This window comes from Bombyx mori, chromosome 14 (assembly GCF_030269925.1).
Source record: "Bombyx mori chromosome 14, ASM3026992v2".
NCBI classification, from domain to species: domain Eukaryota; kingdom Metazoa; phylum Arthropoda; class Insecta; order Lepidoptera; family Bombycidae; genus Bombyx; species Bombyx mori.
The window spans coordinates 2,434,112-2,453,736 of NC_085120.1; the positions used below are offsets into that span (position 1 = coordinate 2,434,112).

Genomic DNA, 19,625 nt, shown 5'->3' on the forward strand with positions numbered 1-19,625 from the left:
TCTACGAGAGCGTCATTGTTTATAGAAGCGATCGAAAAATTTGCTTCCATTCATCCTGCGTAAATTCGAAGTCCTCCATAGCTAAATCCATATCTAAAGGCTCGCACATTAACTATTCAATAAGAAAATGATGACAGCTAAGATAGTAGGAACGTAATTGATCTAGTAACACACGTTCTATCACCGTAAGCGCGAACGCACTACTGGTGTAGCGGGTGGCCGGCGCGGCGCCGGGTACCGGAAAATATATTTTCTGTATTTGTGCGCCATGGGGTGCACCGGTGACCTCAGCTATGTATTTGACTGTAACTATGTAACCCATGTACAGAATTGAATAAAACTTATTTTCTATACGTATCGTAACATAATAAACAAATTACGACCAAAAGTATTTTTACGATTTTTATTTTTTTCTATCGGCGTATAACGTGTTAATATTCTTCCACAACAATTGTCAGGTGGTGCTCTCACTCACTATGTCATGCAATTCAATCCAAACACAAATAGCCGCATCTCCACCGGACGCATGCTCGGGCGAGGCAGCCTCGTGAGCGAAATGCTGGGTCGGTATGGATGTGCCTCAGGGGTTGTGCGCACGGTGCCTCGGCCGAGCATGCGGCGCCATGTTGGCACCTTACTGGTAATTTTTCGAGGCTTTTATTGGTATTTTTTCATTATACAGCGAGTTATGTCGGCGTAACCTACAGGACCTCCATACACAACGTGATAACAACCGTCGCATAAACCATCCCTTGTTTTAGGAAACCATAAGATAACATTTAATAATATAGAGCTCCTTTGTACTTTACTAACACACCATTGTTTAGCTTAAGAGTATACTTAGTCTGGCCATAAATACCGTTACAATTAAAAATGAACAAAATATTACATTTGAATTTGGAATCTGTCATTTTTATATGATTGCTCATTGAGTTTTCTCATTTTGGCGCCAATACATTGTACAATATTTTGCGATATTAAAATGGAGTGGGGTGATAAAGAGAACCGAATCGCTGTTATTGCATTACAAAGTAGGTATGGAGCCAAATGCAATTTTTAAAACTCTCTATACGTTTGTTATTAGTAAAATGTTTGTGTACCGGGCTATTAATAGGTGCAATGAGACTTCCCTGGCTGAGACTGTTTGTGACAGAAAAAGATCTGGCCGTCCACGTAGTGCTCGTACAAAGAAGGTGGTCAAAGCAGTAAGGGAAAGAATTCGAAGAAATCCTGTCCGAAAGCAAAAGATTTTATCTCGGGAGATGAAGATAGCACCTAGAACCATGTCGCGTATTTTAAAAGATGACTTGGGACTTGCAGCCTATAAGAGACGTACTGGTCATTTCTTAACTGATAATTTAAAAGAGAATAGGGTGGTAAAATCAAAATAACTACTGATGCGGTACGCAAAGGGAGGTCATAGAAAAATTTTAGGTGACTGAAGTTAGCCCCTCAGAATTTTTTTTTTCTATTTACTACTTACTTTCTATTAATTCGTTTGTTCATCATTTGTTCTTGATTGTTCACTGTTAATAATTGTTTGTTCTGCATTTATTTATTTAATTTTTTTTATTAAAAATATACCTAGATTTAGCCTCTTTCGAAATTACTCATTTTTTGTTTAATAAATATTTGTATTAGTTGAATAAATGTATGCAAAATATGTGTACTGCGCATGCGTCAACTATAATGCCTAAACTTTCTACGCGGTTTTAATCGTGAAAAATGAAACAATTATAAATCCTGAAGGATCAATTAATTGGTAAACAGATTAATTTAAAAAAATAATAATAATAATGAAATACTGTGTATTCGCGTAAAGTTAGACCAAATACATTTTTTCCATGCTCCTACCTATCGTTTTGAAGGTATAAAAAAGATAGGTTAAGAGTTCACATAGGTAATATAGACAAATAAGTAAATATGTTCATTATTTCTCTTTCAAGAGATCACGTAGGTATACATTATAATAACTTTTATACACAGTCGAAATTATATTCCTAACATTAGTAAAATAGCATTTTAATATTATTTTTATAGGTTATGTATTGAAAAACTGGGAAAATTATTTCATGTTTTAGCTGGAAAACGACATAGAGAATTGTATGCAATACAATATAATGGGCTTCATGAAATGAATACGAATGAAACCAAACTGTTTACCATCCAAATTTGATTGTCGGGCAGATAGAAAACGAAAATTCACTCGAAGTGAACCTCGACCTGCATTTGTGAAACGGCAAAGACTCACTAATACTCACTAATACTCACTATTATCAAGGAGATTGAAGAGACGACTAAAAATGAGATGTGTCATATACCTTTGCCATTTTGTAGTCAAGGTAGGTGTAACTGTCAATAATTAGTTACACTCACAGATCTCATAATCAAATAACAATATCAGAAAAAAAGAGAATAGTTTGTTAGTTAGTGGAAGTAGCCAGAATGGGCAAATGGACCTCAGTTCCTATAACATAAGATTCTAGGAAGTTTGTGATAATGAAAATTTATCACAGTGTAATATCACTTACTTACTTTAACAGTGAAGGAAAACATTGTGATGAAACCTGCACACCTAAATGTTATTAGGATTTTCTTAGGTGTGTAATCCACCAACCTACTACTACTACTACTACTACAGTACACATATAATCCTATATATTTACAAACTATAAGTTTGTTGGGTACCTAGAAATTGCTAACATTATTTCATATTTCCAGATGTCCAGCCACTTGAAAATAGGTGTAGTAATGACAAAGCTATCCAAGTAGCTCGAGCACAGGAACACAAAGGCAAGGCAAGTGTGTATTGCCACATCACCCCTTAATATATCTGAAGCAAGTACAAGTAAACAATCAGATCCAGCAAAAAGAAAACTGTTGTTCCTGAGGACAAATTTGACAGTGATGAGTCAAATGCACCAGCAACAGAAGGATCAGCTGTTGACTATGAGTTATCTCTCTATATCTCCACTCCATCAAAGACTTGTGCACTTCAGACTATAGGTCTCAAGAAGACTACAAAAGTTGAAAAAATGAATCTGTTAACAACTTTATCTAAAGTGAAAAATAAACCACGTTTTTTTATATATTGGACTTCCACAAGAATTATATTTCATAATAGGCTTGATTGAGAAACATACAAATGTTTCTGAACAAAATATTATATTATGTTTGATGAGAATAAAATTAAATAGAACATTCTCTCAATTGGCTGATGATTTTGATTTATCTGTAAATCAAGCAAGCAATATATTTTTTAACAAACTCCCAGAAATTATCCCAGAATTAGAAATTAACAAACACCCCTTGTTAAAAAAAACAATACAATATATATATTATATGCAGGAAGGATAATTTATGTCAACTTGGTGGAAAATAGAAAGTTTTTAGACAGTTTGCCACCTACAAGACGCTCTAATTTTAAATAAGTAATCCTTAGTAGGAATTTTTGTAAGTATTTTCACTCTTCATTCAAAAACAACTGAACAGATTTTAATAAAACTTCTATGCTGTCTTCTATGGCTAGCGACTCATTATTATTTTGATTCTGTTTTCCACAAATTTGCCAAATATGGGTTTGGGGAATATATACGACAAAGAGAAGATCTTCCACCGAGCGGATGATATTGCTCGGTAGACCGACGGTCCGAATGTTGTTGTTCGGAACTTGTATATATGCGCTTTATCTTGAAAATGTCGTAAGCGAGATTCAGGCATCTGTCAATTATCTTGCGTTGTATGATGGCTACCCGCCACATCACTCCCCTCCGAGACCGGAGGTCGTGTCATTTTAGTTATCGTTGTCCGTGCTGAGATTAGCTTGCAAGTGCCAGTGCTGCTCGAAGTTTGCGGTGAGTCGAAACTGAGCTTGAATGCTGCGTGATTGTCGCCAGTGCTGCTCGAAGTCTGCGGTGAGTCGAGACTGAGCTTGAATGCTGCGCGATGAGGCAGTGTAGGTGCGTGCCGTAGGGCCAGGAAGCGCGGTGAGTCGGCTGCGATGGTCTTGTTGAGGCTGCGATGCTGGCTTGCTGCGGGACGACTGTCAATGACGTGCTTTTATCTGCGAGAATGCGGGGATTGTGGTAGCCAAAGTTCTTGATGCGCTGATGATGAATCAGAAGGTTGCGTGTTCACATCACGTCGGGATCACCAGTTAAGGGAGTTTACGACGAAAGGAAAGATCTTCCACCGAGCGGATGATATTGCTCGGTAGACCGACGGTCCGAATGTTGTTGTTCGGAACTTGTATATATGCGCTTCATCTTGAAAATGTCGTAAGCGAGATTCAGGCATCTGTCAATTATCTTGCGTTGTATGATGGCTACCCGCCACATGGGCTTATATTATATATGAAAAGGAATAAAGATTAATGTTATGTAGCCTTTGTACCTGTAAGTTACGAATAATTTTTAAATAAAACATATTGAAATTGAAATATTATTTTTATTAAGTCACATTCACTTTGCGCACATCAATATTTTGTACTCCCTAAAAGGAAAATAGGTATATAGATTTTTTTAAGAATTTAACATTTCGTGACGTCTACTGTGTAGCGTACCTTCATCATGGAATGAAACAACACTAAGGTGATGGAGTTCATTGAACTCCTGCAAAATGAATCGACCATATGGGACCCTCAAAAGAAATCCTAACAACAGAATGGGCGTTAATGACGCCTGCGTTCCAATTAAACTCTTTTTCTCTTCAATGTTCTATTAACGAATTAAAAACGAAGAGAAATTCGGAAGACATTCGTAAACAAGTGTAGGAGGAAGCGCAAACGGGTTCGCAAATTGAATACCGAACCCATTTGCACAGCCGCTATGTTTGCGAATGAATATCTGACGGCCCTTCACATGCGCGCGAACATTCGGACAATGTAAAAATGTTCGCGCGCATGTGAGTGGCCGGCATTGGAATAATAAATTTTTAGAAGAAGATTAATTAATATTTATTGAAATTAATATTAATTTAAATTATCGTGCGATATTTGTGGTCAAAACATATATGTGTATTTTATAAATAAATATCTATTCTCAGTATTAATGTTGTTTTAATCTTTGATTGAAAAATTGGTTCTTAATGAATTTAGTTGGAGCTAAACGCTGCTTGGAGCTTAATATTTTCGAATAACTTAAACACGTGACTTTAAGCATAAACATATTTTTTAGGTAAATACTTTATTTAGCTTTGCTGGATTTATCCAAGATTTCGACATATCAAAATTTCATACAGGAAACACAGAGATAGATAGATAGCTGATTAGATACCCCCTTGAGAATTGAGCTTCGAAGAAAAGTTTATTCTTATGCCGGTCACTCACATGCGCGCATACATTCGTACAATGTAATTGTTCTGTTTGTAACTGTTACGTAAAAGTAACAAATGTTATTTGCCATACTTTTTTTTTTGTTTTCTTTTGTAACAGTATTTATGGCCAGACTAAGTATATAAACATTATTTGTAAAAATAAAGGCAGTCTTGAACCATCCTCCGTGTCGTTCACTTGCTTTTTAAAAACCCTCTCGCCCCTGCCCGTTACCTAACTGGCGCAGTCGGTAACTCGTGTAAAATTGGTACGGTTCTGAAGAATCATTCTGAAGCATCGTCTCTGCATCCTCGAGCAAAGGACCTGCAGCGGGCAGCATACGGCAGTAGAAGCAGAGAGGTCCAGCAACTTCTTTCCACTTATTTCCCGAGAAAAACCTCCCTTTATCCCACATTTCAGACACTAATAGACCGTCTGGGTACTTGTCCTGTACAGTGGTGAATCTTCGATAGAATCCTTGTACGTAATTACAGTCACTTATTAATATAGCAAGCGGCAGTAAGGCAGGCAATGAATCGTTAGTCGAAGAGAAGATTGCAATCGAAATTGCAAACCCTACTTTATCAATGCTATTGCCTACGTATGATGGTAATAGAAAAACACTTAGTTTCTATATCGAAGGTGTAAAGAATACACTCGATCTTATAGCAAGCAAAACGGATTTTAGCATAGCATGCTTAATCCGAAACAAATGAACGGGTAAAGCCGTTGAAGCACTGCCGCAGAGCGGCGGCGCAAAAACATGGCCTGAAATTAAGGCTACACTTATAAAAAGGTTCGGTGAATTCCGAACGGAAATACAGTTAGTCCAGGAGCTCATGACGTCTTGTAAAATATTTATTACCCCAGGAGGGTACCTCCCGCTCCGCGGGGGGAGAATCCCTCCGTGCGGTCGAGCGATCGGCCGGGGGGGGGGGGGGCAAACAATGCCAAGACGTAGGGGGCGACAACACGGGTCGCGTAAGGGGACAGAGTCCCAACCGTGCTACTCGAGCGCTGCGAGAGTTTGATCTCGCTCCGCTCGGCGCGGAGCTCCGCGAGGGGCGACGCGTCCAGTGGGAGGGAGACACCGGCGCTGTTTGCCGATTGCGTTCGGCAGCGGACTCGGCGGAAGCGGAAGTCGGCTCGTCGGCCGGCGTCCTCCGCTCCGTCCGACTCCTCGGAGGGTGAGCCTGCCAGCGCCAAATATATGGCGTTGGCGGAAGGGCCGGCGACTGCTGCGGCGTCGCCCGCCACTAATCGTGACAAGGAAAAGTCGTCTCGCGGACTGGACGCTGCCTCCTCGGCGCAGTCCAGGGCCGCCTGCCGTGAGGCACACAAGAAGGCAACAGTTGGAGAGGTCGAGCGACTGGAGCGCTCCCTGACAGAGGTGGGTCCCCATGACCCCCTCCGTAGATATGGCATCAACCAAAAGATTGTATCTACGGTGGCGACGAAGTCGAGTGCAGGCCTAAAGGGCGACTACGTGCGGGCCCTAAAATCGGCCGCCTCCTCCATGGAGGAAGTAATGGTGGAGGTGTTGGAGCCCACCAAGGATAGGGAGACGGAAGGTCTGCGCAAATCGGTGGACCTGCTGCACGCCCGACTGGCCCAAATCAGCGCGGAGAACGGGCAGATGAAGGTGGACTTGGCCGAGTTGCGCACACTGGTCAACGACCTAGTCGAGAAGCAGTGCAACTCGGTCCCTGTACCTACTCCGCTCGAGACCGAAGAGACCAATGAGATCGAGGAGTTAAGGCGGCAGCTTCTGATACAGGAGGCAAGAAGCTCCAAGGTGGAGCGTGCAAGCCCGACCCTCGCTCACGAGGCGAAAGATGGTGCCCCTGTGCCGGCACCTCGAAAGACCAAGGGAGCGGCTACTGTTAAGACATACGCGGGACCGAAGAAAGCTGCGACACCCGCGACATGGTCAGCCACTTCTGCCGCTGTTCCGGCCGGGGCTCGTACAACCGGAGCCTCTATGTCTGCAGCTGCGGGAGCAACAAGATCCGCCCCCCAAAAGAAACCGGCGTCTACTCCTACCCCGTCCCAGCCTGCGAAGGTGGGGCCTGGCAGGAGCCGAGAAACAATGACGCCAAATCGGCCCATGTAGGTTGTAGTGTTGACCGCGGTAACCCCCCTACCTCATCCCCCCTACCTCATCCGGGTTCTGGCCTCAGAGGGGATCTGACGTCGGCTGTAAGTGTGCAGGGGAGTCGTTTAGTAGGTAGGCCCTAAAATTCCTTGGGCCCGCGGTCTGTTCGCAACACCATGCAGATCGTTGAGTCTCATATACCACGCGCGCTCCTTATGCGCGGGGACCTCGTAGGAGGTTCGGCCCCCGGCCCGAAAAAAAATGTCACACTCTAACCAATAAAGGAATTAAGCCAAACGAAGATAAAATAGAGGCAGTAAGGAAATTCCCCTTACCCAAAAAATACCCTATAATGGAAATTCCCCTTAATAAAAAAAAAATGTGTGCGTGTACTAGTGTACACACGTAAGAAGTGAAACTTGTTTATGGCCTTATTTTTCGAAAAATGATCTACATGCAACTTTCTAGAAATTGGTTAAATAAAGTTAAATTAGATAAAGTTTAAACAAAAGGATTTTATTATCATAGACATGAATACAAATAATACAATTATTTCACTTTACCTTTTTGCTACTAAGATTATTACAGCATTTTAATAATACATCTCTTTGATATCATAATACCCTGGTACTTTTCTTCCTATAAATTAATAATAATAGCACGGTCCACGTGGTGTTAAATGGGGTTCCTGAGGTTCGTGAAGTTTGACCCACCTTGAGACATGAGGTCGATTTCTCAAATCCGAAACCATGCTTCAGAACATACCGCCGTTAATTATTAATAAATCTCTTTGCTATCATAATACCCTGGTACTTTTCTTCCTATTATTTTACGTAATAACAGTAATAAATAGCACGGTCCACGTGATATTATTAAGTGGGCTCCCTGAGATTATTGGAATTACAAAATGATTTCCGTAATCCACCTGGAGACATGAGGTCAATTTCTCAAATCGGAATCCATACTTCAGAACATACAGCCGTTAATTAATAAAGAAGGCTGTACGTCAGAGTAAAGTTATAATAATACATCTCTTTGATATCATAATACCCTGGTACTTTTCTTCCTATTATTTTACGTAATAACAATAATAGCACGGTCCACGTGATATTAAGTGGGTTACCTGGGATTATTGCAATTACAAAATGTATTCCGTGACCCACCTTGAGACATGAGGTCGGTTTCTCAAATGCGCATCCATACTTCAGAACATACAGCCGTTAATTAAAAGATGGCGCGTAACGGAAAAATGTGACGCGTAACCGAAAAATGTGACGGTAAATTTTTTTCCAACGCCGATAAGGAAGTTTCACTTCAAAAATTACGCTCAAAGTATAGAAAAGAGTGGGAATCACTAGACGAATTCCAAACCAGCTAGGTTTGGAATTCGTCTAAACCTTTAACTGGAAATGACACGAAAGCGTTTTGTTCATTTTGTAAAACAGAATTATTAGCAAAATTAGTAGACTTGAGAAGACATGCTGAAACAAAAAAAAACACAAATAAACATTTAAATCATATCCGGTAATTAAACGATAAAATTTACGCCTGGAGAAAAGGTTTCAAACCAAAAGTCTCGAAAAGCTGAAGGAATGCTAGCTCTCTACATTACAGAACATAGTTCAGTATCGTGTATTGATCATCTAACAGATTTAGTAAAATCGGCTTTGCCTGATTCCAAAGCAACGGATGACTGCATCGTACTGGAAAATGCATCGTACTAAGTGCACTGAAGGTATTAAAATTTACTTAGCGCTGCACATTTTGTTCAAGAATTAAGAAAATATATAGGACAGCAGAAATACAGTCTCATCGTTGACGAATCAACTGACTTCAATACGAGCAAGCAACTTGGTATTGTCATCAGGTATATCAGGTAAAAATCAGTATCAAGAAATTTACGAAACTATAAATTGGTGTGAAGCACCGTTGAAGATTTTGCAGGTATATGAAACACGCTGGTTATCCATTGAACCAGCAATTCAAAGAATTCTGGCACAATGGAAAGAACTGTCTGGAACTGTGTGGAAAGTCCCCTCGTCTGTTGAGCGTCCGGATTCCGGTTGCAACACGATTTGTGCCGAACTGTTGAGCCGCCGGATTGCGGTTGCGAATAGTCCGAAATTTGGACTCTTAATGTTTTATTCTTTCTGACACATTTAAAACTACCTAATGAATGGATCTTCTCTCTCACACATAATTTTCGACAAAATAACTGACCGCGGCTGTGTGAATCAGTGTAAAATTCGAGCTTCGAGCGGTCGGACGTGTTACTAAATTTCGGTTATATTTAACGGTTTTGTGAATTTTTTCGTTGGAGAAAAATGGAATCGTAAGTATTAATTCATTATATTTTATTAACATGGAGTAAATGTTATTTGCATTTTATGACAAAAACCGTTTTTGGAGCCACGGTACGTGAAGGTCACGCCATTTTTTGAACCTAACGGTCGTTTTTAGAGGGTCTTAGTGGGAAACACATTACTGCTTCACGGCAGAAACAGGAGGGGCGGTAGTACCTACCCGTGCGGACTCACAAGAGGTCCTACCACCAGTAATACTTTTTTATTTCCAGTCAACGTGAGGCAGCCCGTGGCCGAGGTAGAGGTGGCCGTGGTGGCGGTCGACGTGTCCGAACGCGTGGTGGTAGTCGCCACCAAGCCCGGTCTTTGGCCTCTGAATCGTAATTACCCTTATTTTTATAATTTTTTGTTTGTCTGTTTTATTACATTGATGGGTGGACGAGCTCACGGCCCACCTGATGTTAAGTGGTTACCGAAGCCCAGATACATCTACAACTTTTTACACAAGCTCATTTCATATATTTATTTTAATGCTAATACGCATTTCAGACTTCAATCAATGGCTATTGAAGAGTTGCCACCCGGCCAACCACAGGAGAACCCACGGCACCCTAAGAGGGTAAGGGTGCTCCCTTCTAAGGTCACGAAACACCCAGGGTGTGTATTCTGGTACTTTTAAATATATTTAAGTTTTTCAATAGCAAAACAGTTTCTGTAGCTTTGTTTTCAGATCGGAATTGTGGAGACCGGGCCTCCCGACTTCGGACCTGGATGTTTCGGTGCCATCACCTGCCCTGTAACTATATTATTTAATAATATAACCTATTTTATAAATAAATAAATAATGAAAAATATACTACAGAAACTAAATTTTTGAGCCATTAAATTTATTAAATTTTCATTCAATAATAATTGGTTAGTTAGAAATCAAAGAAAAACTTGAATTTTGAGATGAGGTGCCTTACTTGATTTTTTTATTTTATTTTGTACTCATTTCTTAAATCAATTTTTTTGTAGATACTTAGAATGTGGGCCTGGGAGTAGCCGGGCCAGCACCCGGTTACGGAGCGGCCCGGCACTAGCGGGTCAGCATCCCGGTCACGGAGCGGCCCGGCACTAGCGGGGCCAGCACCCAGGCCACCGAGCGGCCTGTGTAAGTATACATTTTTTACACATGCAAATAAACATATTTTTATACGTATTTTTTTTTATATATGTTATTAAATATTCTTTCTATTTTGTAGTATCCCTTCATCCTCTCGACCTCCTCGTCCTCTTCGCGAAGACGAAATTATGGCTCTGCTGAATTACGGTAAGTACATTATGACATCAACCTTTTTTATCAATACTCGCGAAAGTAAAATACCTATTAAAATCGAAACCATAACTTATAACTTTTTTCCTTTCAGGCAGCGAAGAGGATTCTGAGGGAGAGGACGAAGAAATTCTGCAGCCGTCGCTGGTTCCCGGTCGACCAGGATGTGGCTGGACGAAGAGGATGAGGAAGTTGTACAAGAAAGCGGAGAGGCTTAGTATTAATTTGGAGTGGCCTCAACCTCTTCGTCCATCCACGTCTGCTCCAATAGCCGTCTCACCGACGTCCACATTAGAACCTACGGATAAATTTAAGTTCGAATGGAGAAATATCTCGATGCCTCAAATAGATCCTCATTTAAGGCGAGAATTTTTCTCCGAAATTAGTGGTCCATCGGTTTCTTTCGCGACTCCGTAAGACGCATTTATTGCCATATGGGGTCGTGAAATTATGCAAGTGATAGTCACGGAAACCATCATTTACGCAGAGCAGCTGGCAACGGTCCGCGTTTTCGAAAATTAACAAGGATGATAAAGAATCACCGAGAAGGACGCGACATCTTTTATTTATCAACGAATTCACGGTTAATAACATATTAGCGGAAAAGATAATATTGTAGCCGACACATTATCCCGCATAGAAACAATTATGTGCCCGACGGTACTCGACTTCGATGCACTTGCTGACGCGCAAGTAAAAGACGAGTACTTGTCGAGAATGACACAATGTTCTGATAGCAAAATATCAAGTTAAAACAAGTACTGTTACCAACGTGTAATAATCATATTTATTGCGAGACATCAACAGATGTAATGCGACCATATTTGTCTAAAGATTTCAGAAAAATCGCTTTTAACAGTTTCCATGGGTTAAGCCATCCCGGGATACGTGCAACGCGTAAGATGGTTTCCAAAAAACTTTTTTGGCCTGGTATGAATACAGATATAGGTCCTTGGGCTAAGGCATGTATACAATGTCAGAGATCGAAGGCCAATCGGCACGTCATTTCAGAGTTAGGAAAATTTCCTGAGGTCTCAGGTTTTGAACATATCCAGATGCAGATATCGTTGGTCCATTGCCAGCATCTACGCAGGGATATAGGTATTTAGTTACGACTATAGATAGAAGCACGCGTTGGCCGGAAGCTTTCCCCGTTAAAGAGATAACTGCAGATGTTGTTGCTAAGTGCATATATGACGGATGGATTGTAAGATATGGTTGCCCCGTACGCATTAATACCGATCAAGGAAGACAATTTGAGTCTACTCTGTTTTCAAAATTAATGAAATTTATAGGCGTTCACAGGATTCGTACCACGCCATACCACCCTCAGAGTAACGGTGCCATTGAGAGATGGCATAGGTCATTGAAGGCAGCCCTCATGACCCGATTGCACGATAGTCCTACTTGGGTAGAATAATTACCTACCATATTATTAGGACTGCGCGCCGCGGTACGAACTGATAGTGAGGTGCCACAGAATTAACTTTCGGTAAAACTTTACGTTTACCCGGTGAATTCTATGATAGTACAAAAGAACCAGACTCAAACGATATAGTTTATCACAAAAGATCCGATAAGTAATTTCAAAATATCGTCCTACTAGAGATAGGTTAAGTGCTAAGAAAATTTTTGTTTACTCAGATTTACAAAACTGTAATTTCGTGTTCGTAAGAGACGACACGCCTCATAAGTCTCTGAAGCCGCCCTATGATGGTCCATATAGTTTTGGAGAGAGGTCCAAAAGTATACAAAATTCGTTTGCCAGAACCCGAAGCTTCTATTTTGATAGATAGATTGAAACCAGATTTCTTAATAAACAATTACGAGTCGCCTTTTAATAACCAGAATTTGCAAGATACCGAAGATAGGCATATCTCTAAGTTACTGGAATCGGCACAACAAACGTCGAATCAGCAGCACGTTACTAGGAGCGGTCGCGTAATACAACACGTGCGATTCCAGCTATAGCTAAGTCGCACGCTGATTACGTAATTTAAATAGAGTCTCGTGTGAATATTACATGACGAATATAATCTACGAAATATTTTTCAATACATATTTTTTCTTTTGGTTTTCTTTTTTATCAGGTATCTAATGCCACTTTTAAACACCTACCAAGGTAGAGCATAACGCTGACATGTCATGCGCGGCGTGACATAGATAAGTATAATTAGGAATAAACAAGTCGTAGATTATATTATATTAAATGTAAGAACTGTACAATTAAGATACTTTTAAGTTTTGCGTAGAAAAATAAGTTTAACCTCAATTAAATTTATTTTATGACCACTCTAGCTCGTCTTAGATCTATGTACATTTTACAGCGCATAGCCAATATTAAGAAGCAGTCGTCTTCGGGTGGTGATGGGGGTTCGTGAACTTCGTCAGGTGAAGCCTATCACGCCTCCTCTCCATCGACCTGCCGATCTTCAACGGGCATTTGAATTTGTTTGACAGCCTGGTCCATGGTCGGTCGAACTTGACTACCTCTTACAAGATGGCTCAGCTTCGGGGTGCTCTGCGTGGTGAACCTGGTGAATTGGTGGCACACTTGCCTATCACCAACGACAATTATGCGGTCGCACGCTAGATCCTGTTCGACTGGTATCAAAACTGGCCAGGCTGTTTGCGATACCCAAGCTTTCTCGGGCTTCCGATATCAGAACTGAAGTTACGGTGCCTACAAAGGCCTTGGGCAATTTGCGTCTACCGGTAGACCGATGCTCATATCTGCTCTTCTACATTGTTGCAGGTAGGCTGCTGGTAGAGGTGCTCACCCGGTTCGAGCAACAGGACAACGCAGGTAGGGACGAGCTGTCTACCCTGGCGAGTCTGTTGGCGTTTTTAGAGGCCGAAAGTCGTCGGCACGAGATTATGCCATCGCCCTCCTCCTCTGGGTCGCGTGCGCCGGGTTCCGGCCACGCCGTTTCGGTTGCTCAGAGGGGAGGGGAGGGGGGGCAAGAGAAGGCCGTCTCAACGTGGAGCTGCGCTCGTGGCAGCGGTGGGAAGCCCGCGGTGTAGCTTCTGCCATGAGAGCAGGCACGACTTAGCCGCCTGTCCGAAGTTCCGGTCGATGCGCATCAAGGGTAGACGCAACATCGTTGCCCAGCTGCGATGGTGTTTTTTGTTTTGGGGCGCACACGGCAAGCATTTGCCCACAACCACAGTTGTGCCCGAACTGCAACGATCGGCACCATGCCCTGTTGTGCCTGGAGGTTGCCGCTACCCCAGGGCAAACGACGCACCGGTCGTAACCCTCGCCAATGCGGCGGCGTGGACGTTCGGGAAGAGGCATCGGAGGGAGGGCGCCTGGTGTGGTGCTGCCAGCGGATGCCCACTAGCTACGCCCGGGTGGCCACGTTACCCCCCGTGCGGGCCCGAGTTGCCATTCTCACTCGTCTCTGCCCCCCCTCAGAAGTACGGTTTTCGCCTCCGCTGAGGAAGCGGGCGACGCTAGAGCGACTCCCTCAAGTATTTAGCCCGTTTGGCCATCGTACGCGGAGATACATGAGGCGGGACGGGAAACGGGGGGGCTTATGTGTGAGCGTGGGATCCGCTGGCACGCTACGACCTTCCGTCGTGCGCCGACCGGGATAGCGGGGACTCGGGCCACCGCTAGGAAATAGCTGGCCACTCCAGTGTTGCCCCAGCCCCAGAAACTGTTTTACTTCCTACAGCTTCTGTTCGGGTTTTGGTAAATTAAGCGGAAAAAACGATAAGAAAGAGTATGTCTTCGTTTTAATTGACGCATTCACAAAATATATCCTTCTGTTCCATGCGACGAATATAGACTCCAAAAGTAGTTCCACCGAGTAACTCAAAGCGTAGCTCTCTTTGGAGCTCCTACTCGTATTATTGCGGACCAAGGTAGATGTTTTGCCAGTAAGGAATTTAGTGATTTTTGCGAGAACAAGAACATAAACTTGCATTTGATAGCAACCGGTTCCCCTCGTGCTAATGGACAGGTAGAGCGCGTTATGAGTGTCCTAAAAGCAATGTTAACAGCGGTAGAGACTAGCGATACCAGATCGTGGCAAGATGTTATAGGTGAGGTTCAGCTAGCTATTAATTGCACGATGAGTCGTGTAACGAAAGCATCGCCACTCGAGCTTTTAATCGGTAAGGTTGCAAGACCGTTATCGTTGATGTGTAGCGATGTAGAAACTGAAATTGATATTGACGAAATTCGCGAGATAGCGTCTGAGAACATAAAAAAATGTGCGGATTATGATAAGGCGCGATTTGATAAAACAAAGGCGAAAATTTCAAATTTTTCGGTCGGTGATTTCGTTTTATTAGAAAAAGAAGAGCGGAATCAAACGAAACTTGATCCGAAGTTCAAAGGTCCATTTAGAGTAGTAGAGGTTCTGGACGGTGATCGTTATATGTTCAAAGCTTTAAACTCTAAGCGTACGGTACAAATATGCACACGATAGGTTGAGGAGGATGCCAGTAGGTCATGTACCAGTCGAAGTTGATGTTGAAAATCCTATTGAAGATGAGTGAGCCTAAGTTGTGCTGGAAACTCGAGTAAGACTATCGGCCGTATTGTGTTCGACCGTACCAGTCGGCAGGCGGCTTGGATCACAGAGGGCGTCGGCACCCTTGGATGGCTCCGGTCACCGGTACACTTGCAACGTTCGTGGCGGTCGGCTTGGAACACACACCGCAGCGGCACCCTTTGATGGTGCGGGTCGCCGGCACACTTCGACGTTCGCGGCGGGCGGCTTAGATCACACACCGCAGCGGCACCCTTTGATGGCGCGAGTTGCCGGCACACTTGCTGACTATAAAAAGAGCTGCTGTACAATCCTTAGCTCAGAAGCGAGCGAGTCACCGTATCAGACAGAACGCTCCTGCGTAATATACGCTCTGAGTTAACATTTCTGGTTTTATTGACTTACGAAGACCACCCGCTGACCATGTCGCTACCCGAAAGTGGAAATACTCCAACATCAGAAGAGGGAACACCACGTGACGAACAACGGCCTAATGACGTAATCCAAGCTATGGCAGACGCATTTAAAACCACGATGAACGATATGATGACTCAACTGTCTTACGATCATCGCGTAACCTTGACTGAAATAATCGGCACCATGAAATCAGAAGAAAATACGCGAGTGCGCATTGCCGACGTTTATTTTCCTACATATGACCCCGATTCTAATACCGATGTACACGATTGGGTAGATCCTATTACACGTACTCAAGCAGAATATGGACTTCGAGATCATGAGGTACGATTAAAAGCAGCAAGTGTATTAAAAGGTCGTGCAAAGACATGGGCAGATAGTAGCCTCCTAAGGACAACAACCTGGACGGAAATGCGTGATGACATGTTGCAAACTTTCGAACCCAAATCCAGGTACTTTGCAGATATTCTGAGTTATAGAAATTACACCATTGACAAAGCAGAAAACATTCAAGATTTTATTTCAAACGTGTGGCGTATGTTCAAAAGGATAGTAAAATCTAATCCAACGGAACAGGATGCAGTAGAATTTGTCATTGGGAGCATTGGAGATGAACGGATTCGGACAGAACTGCTCAATAGCAAGTCAAATACTGTTCCGGAGTTAATTGCTATAGCCAAAACGTTTCGCAAATGAAAGAATATACCTACTCAACCGACTGAGTTCAGTAAGCAACCTCGTTTGAACTTCAATCGTGATAGATCCAACTTGACTTGTCATATTTGTGGAAAAACAGGTCATTTTGCTGGATATTGCCCGGAAAATGCAATTCGGCGTGGAACGTTTTCAGCATCAGGATCAGGAGCTTCTTTCTCATCAAGAGATTCGCCTGCACCATCCATTAAGGAGTGTTCCTACTGTAAAGGGACTCGACACACTACAGAAAGATGTTTTAAAAGAATTGCTGACGAACAACACAGTAAAACGGTGAATCTATGACGGAATACTGAGGCTAAGTCACATATTAATGCTTTCATGATAAAGACTGAACAAAACAAATTGGAAGAGCGAGGCAGATTTTTCTGCCATAGAAATCTGTATTGTGACTTTCGGGACAAGGAAATAATACATCGAAGTGTTTGAAAGGAATCTGTCCAGTTCCGACTTACTCTCACGCACAATTAATTAATCTGAGTGCACATTATTGATATTTCCATTTGTCTTGAATTTTGTGTTGAGCTAGACCACTAATCACTTACAAATTTTTGTTTTCAATTCAGTGAAATCATCAGAGAAAGGCTTTCGACAAACAAAGTGACCTCTGGGGAACTGAATATTTCATTTAAATAATGTTGTGGAACAGCGGCCCTACAAAATGAACTAGTAGAAATAAAAATACTCTACTTCTACATAATGCCCCGTTCGTATACCAGAAATTCACTAAAAGTACTGATAGAAGAAGCGACTCTGATTTACTTGGATAGCCTCCTTATGGAATGTTGGTAGAAGAAACTTTACAAAGATTGTACTAAGTACTTTGGGCCGAATGGCACCACTACGGGAATTGAAAAAATCAGGAACGAAATGAATATGGACTGCCTCTCACGAAGCAACAAGATTAAACATAATCGATTACCGTACCTGCGCGCCGCTTCATACCATCTTCAAAGAGGGCGTACCAACTGAACTTCATACAGATGCAAGTGATGCTGATCCAACTATCACTCATATGAATTGGAGACTGTGGCTGTTGTAAGATCCATAAAACCTTTATGTAACTTTTTATACGACAGAAAGCTCACTGTTGTCACAGACTGCAATGCTTTGAAAACCTTTCGATATATGCAAGAACTACTGCCACGTGTGCATCGGTGGTGGCCTTTTCTGCAAAATGTTAACTTTGATGTCGAGTATCGTAAAAGAGAAAGACTAAAACACGTCAATTGTTTTAGTAAGAACCATATTACCCAGAAAACAATTAACTTGACGTTGGATAAAGACTGGTTAGTAATGAAACAGTACAGAGATCCTTTTTAAGTAGCCTAATCAATGATATCAAGAACAACGGCAATAAAAACACTGAATACTTAATCAGAGACGAAGTTTTGTGCCAAAAAGTTAAGTTGGAGAATGGAAGAACCAAGACTCTAAAAGCGGTACCACAATGCTACCAATGGAGTATCATAAATAATAACCACAAAGTTTTAAAACACTTTGGGTGGGAGAAAGCACTCGAAAAAACTCAAAGAACACTTTTGGTTTGACAAATTGAGCTCAAAAGTTCGCAGCTTCATAGACAATTGCATGGTATGTAAAACTATGAAAAGTACTTCAGGCACAGCACAGACAATTCACGTAGATATCTCTGGGAAATTGAGTGGACCTGAAAAAGAATACGTCTTTGTACGGTTGATGCCTTTTCCAAATTGTTTTATTAAAGTATGCTACTAAGAAAAGTCAAGAATCGGCCTTGCAACACTTGTATTTCTTTTTGGAACTCTCAAGAGGATAATCGTTGATGGTGATGGTGCATTCGTGTCTTAATATAAACAATACTGTAAACAGTACGGCATTGAACTGCACCACATCGTAGCATACACGAATAGATCAAACGGCCAGGCCAAAAGAATTTTCCTCGTCGGTAAAGATGGACTCGCTGTCATTAGTAATATTCAGCAGGATCACTGGGAATACAACTTGCTATTAACTGTACAGTACCTATCCAAAGCAACTGGGAAAGCACCTATGGAATGGAGCTAATTTCAATTATTGATGAAGAAAATGAGAGTTAATCCTAAATTTTCCGTAAAATAGTGTCTGAAAGGATGACCGAACGGGCCGAGAAAACTAAAGCTAAATTTGATAGCACTAAAGCAAAAATGAAAGGAATTGACTAGGGTCAATACGATTTAACCCTTCCGGTTGGGAACCAAAGTAAGTCAAAAAGTTCGGGGGTTACGAGATAAAGAAGGTCCTTCCTAATGACCGATACGAGGTCAAGAAAATCACAGAGCGTGGACCCAAAAGTAGCCCATGAAAATTACAAGCAGCTCCAAACTATGGAAAACAGAATGAGATTGCTGTGTCGGCGTGTGAATTTCCATTAGAAGAGATCAATGAGATACAATTTTTGGAATGAGGCTTCTCTTTGTGTGCCTAACTTTGAACGCCAGCGAAGAGGCTTGGTTGTTCCAATATTATTGATGACACGTAAGCCAGACTTTGAACACCAGCGCGTAGGCTTGGATGTTGCAATATTAGTAATGGCGTGTAGGCCTAAGTCTGAACACCAGCGCTTGGGCTTGGTTGTTGATGCCGTGTAGGCCAGACTTTAAACATCAGCGTGTAGGCCTGGATGTTGCAATATGAGTAATGGCGTGTAGGCCTAAGTTCGAACACCAGCGTGGAGGCTTGGTTGTTGATGGCGTGTAGGCCAAAGTTTGAACACCAGCGTGTAGGCTTGGTTGTTGCAATATGAGTAATGGCGTGTAGGCCTAAGTCTGAACACCAGCACTTGGGCTTGGTTGTTGTTGCCGTGTAGGCCAGACTTTGAACACCAGCGTGTAGGCTTGGTTGTTACAATATGAGTAATGGCGTGTAGGCCTAAGTTTGAACACCAGCGTGGAGGCTTGGTTGTTGATGGCATGTAGGCCAGAGTTTGAACACCAGCGTGTAGGCTTGG

General features: G+C 42.2%; 1 protein-coding gene and 1 non-coding gene across 2 annotated transcripts; one reads left to right on the top strand and one right to left on the bottom strand.

Annotated features, from left to right (window-relative positions):
- Positions 1–2,211: 2,211 nt before the first annotated feature.
- On the top strand, positions 2,212–13,085 carry LOC134200076 (uncharacterized). The gene is made up of 7 exons (XM_062672013.1): positions 2,212–2,342; positions 2,722–10,089; positions 10,259–10,366; positions 10,440–10,505; positions 10,727–10,862; positions 10,954–11,021; positions 11,119–13,085. The coding sequence occupies exon 2, from the start codon at positions 6,522–6,524 to the stop codon at positions 7,422–7,424; it is 903 nt and encodes a 300-aa protein (XP_062527997.1). The 5' UTR covers positions 2,212–2,342; positions 2,722–6,521; the 3' UTR covers positions 7,425–10,089; positions 10,259–10,366; positions 10,440–10,505; positions 10,727–10,862; positions 10,954–11,021; positions 11,119–13,085.
- Mir3246 (microRNA mir-3246) lies at positions 11,639–11,783 on the bottom strand. The gene has a single exon (NR_107531.1). It is a non-coding gene; the product is annotated as a microRNA mir-3246 (primary transcript).
- Positions 13,086–19,625: the final 6,540 nt, after the last annotated feature.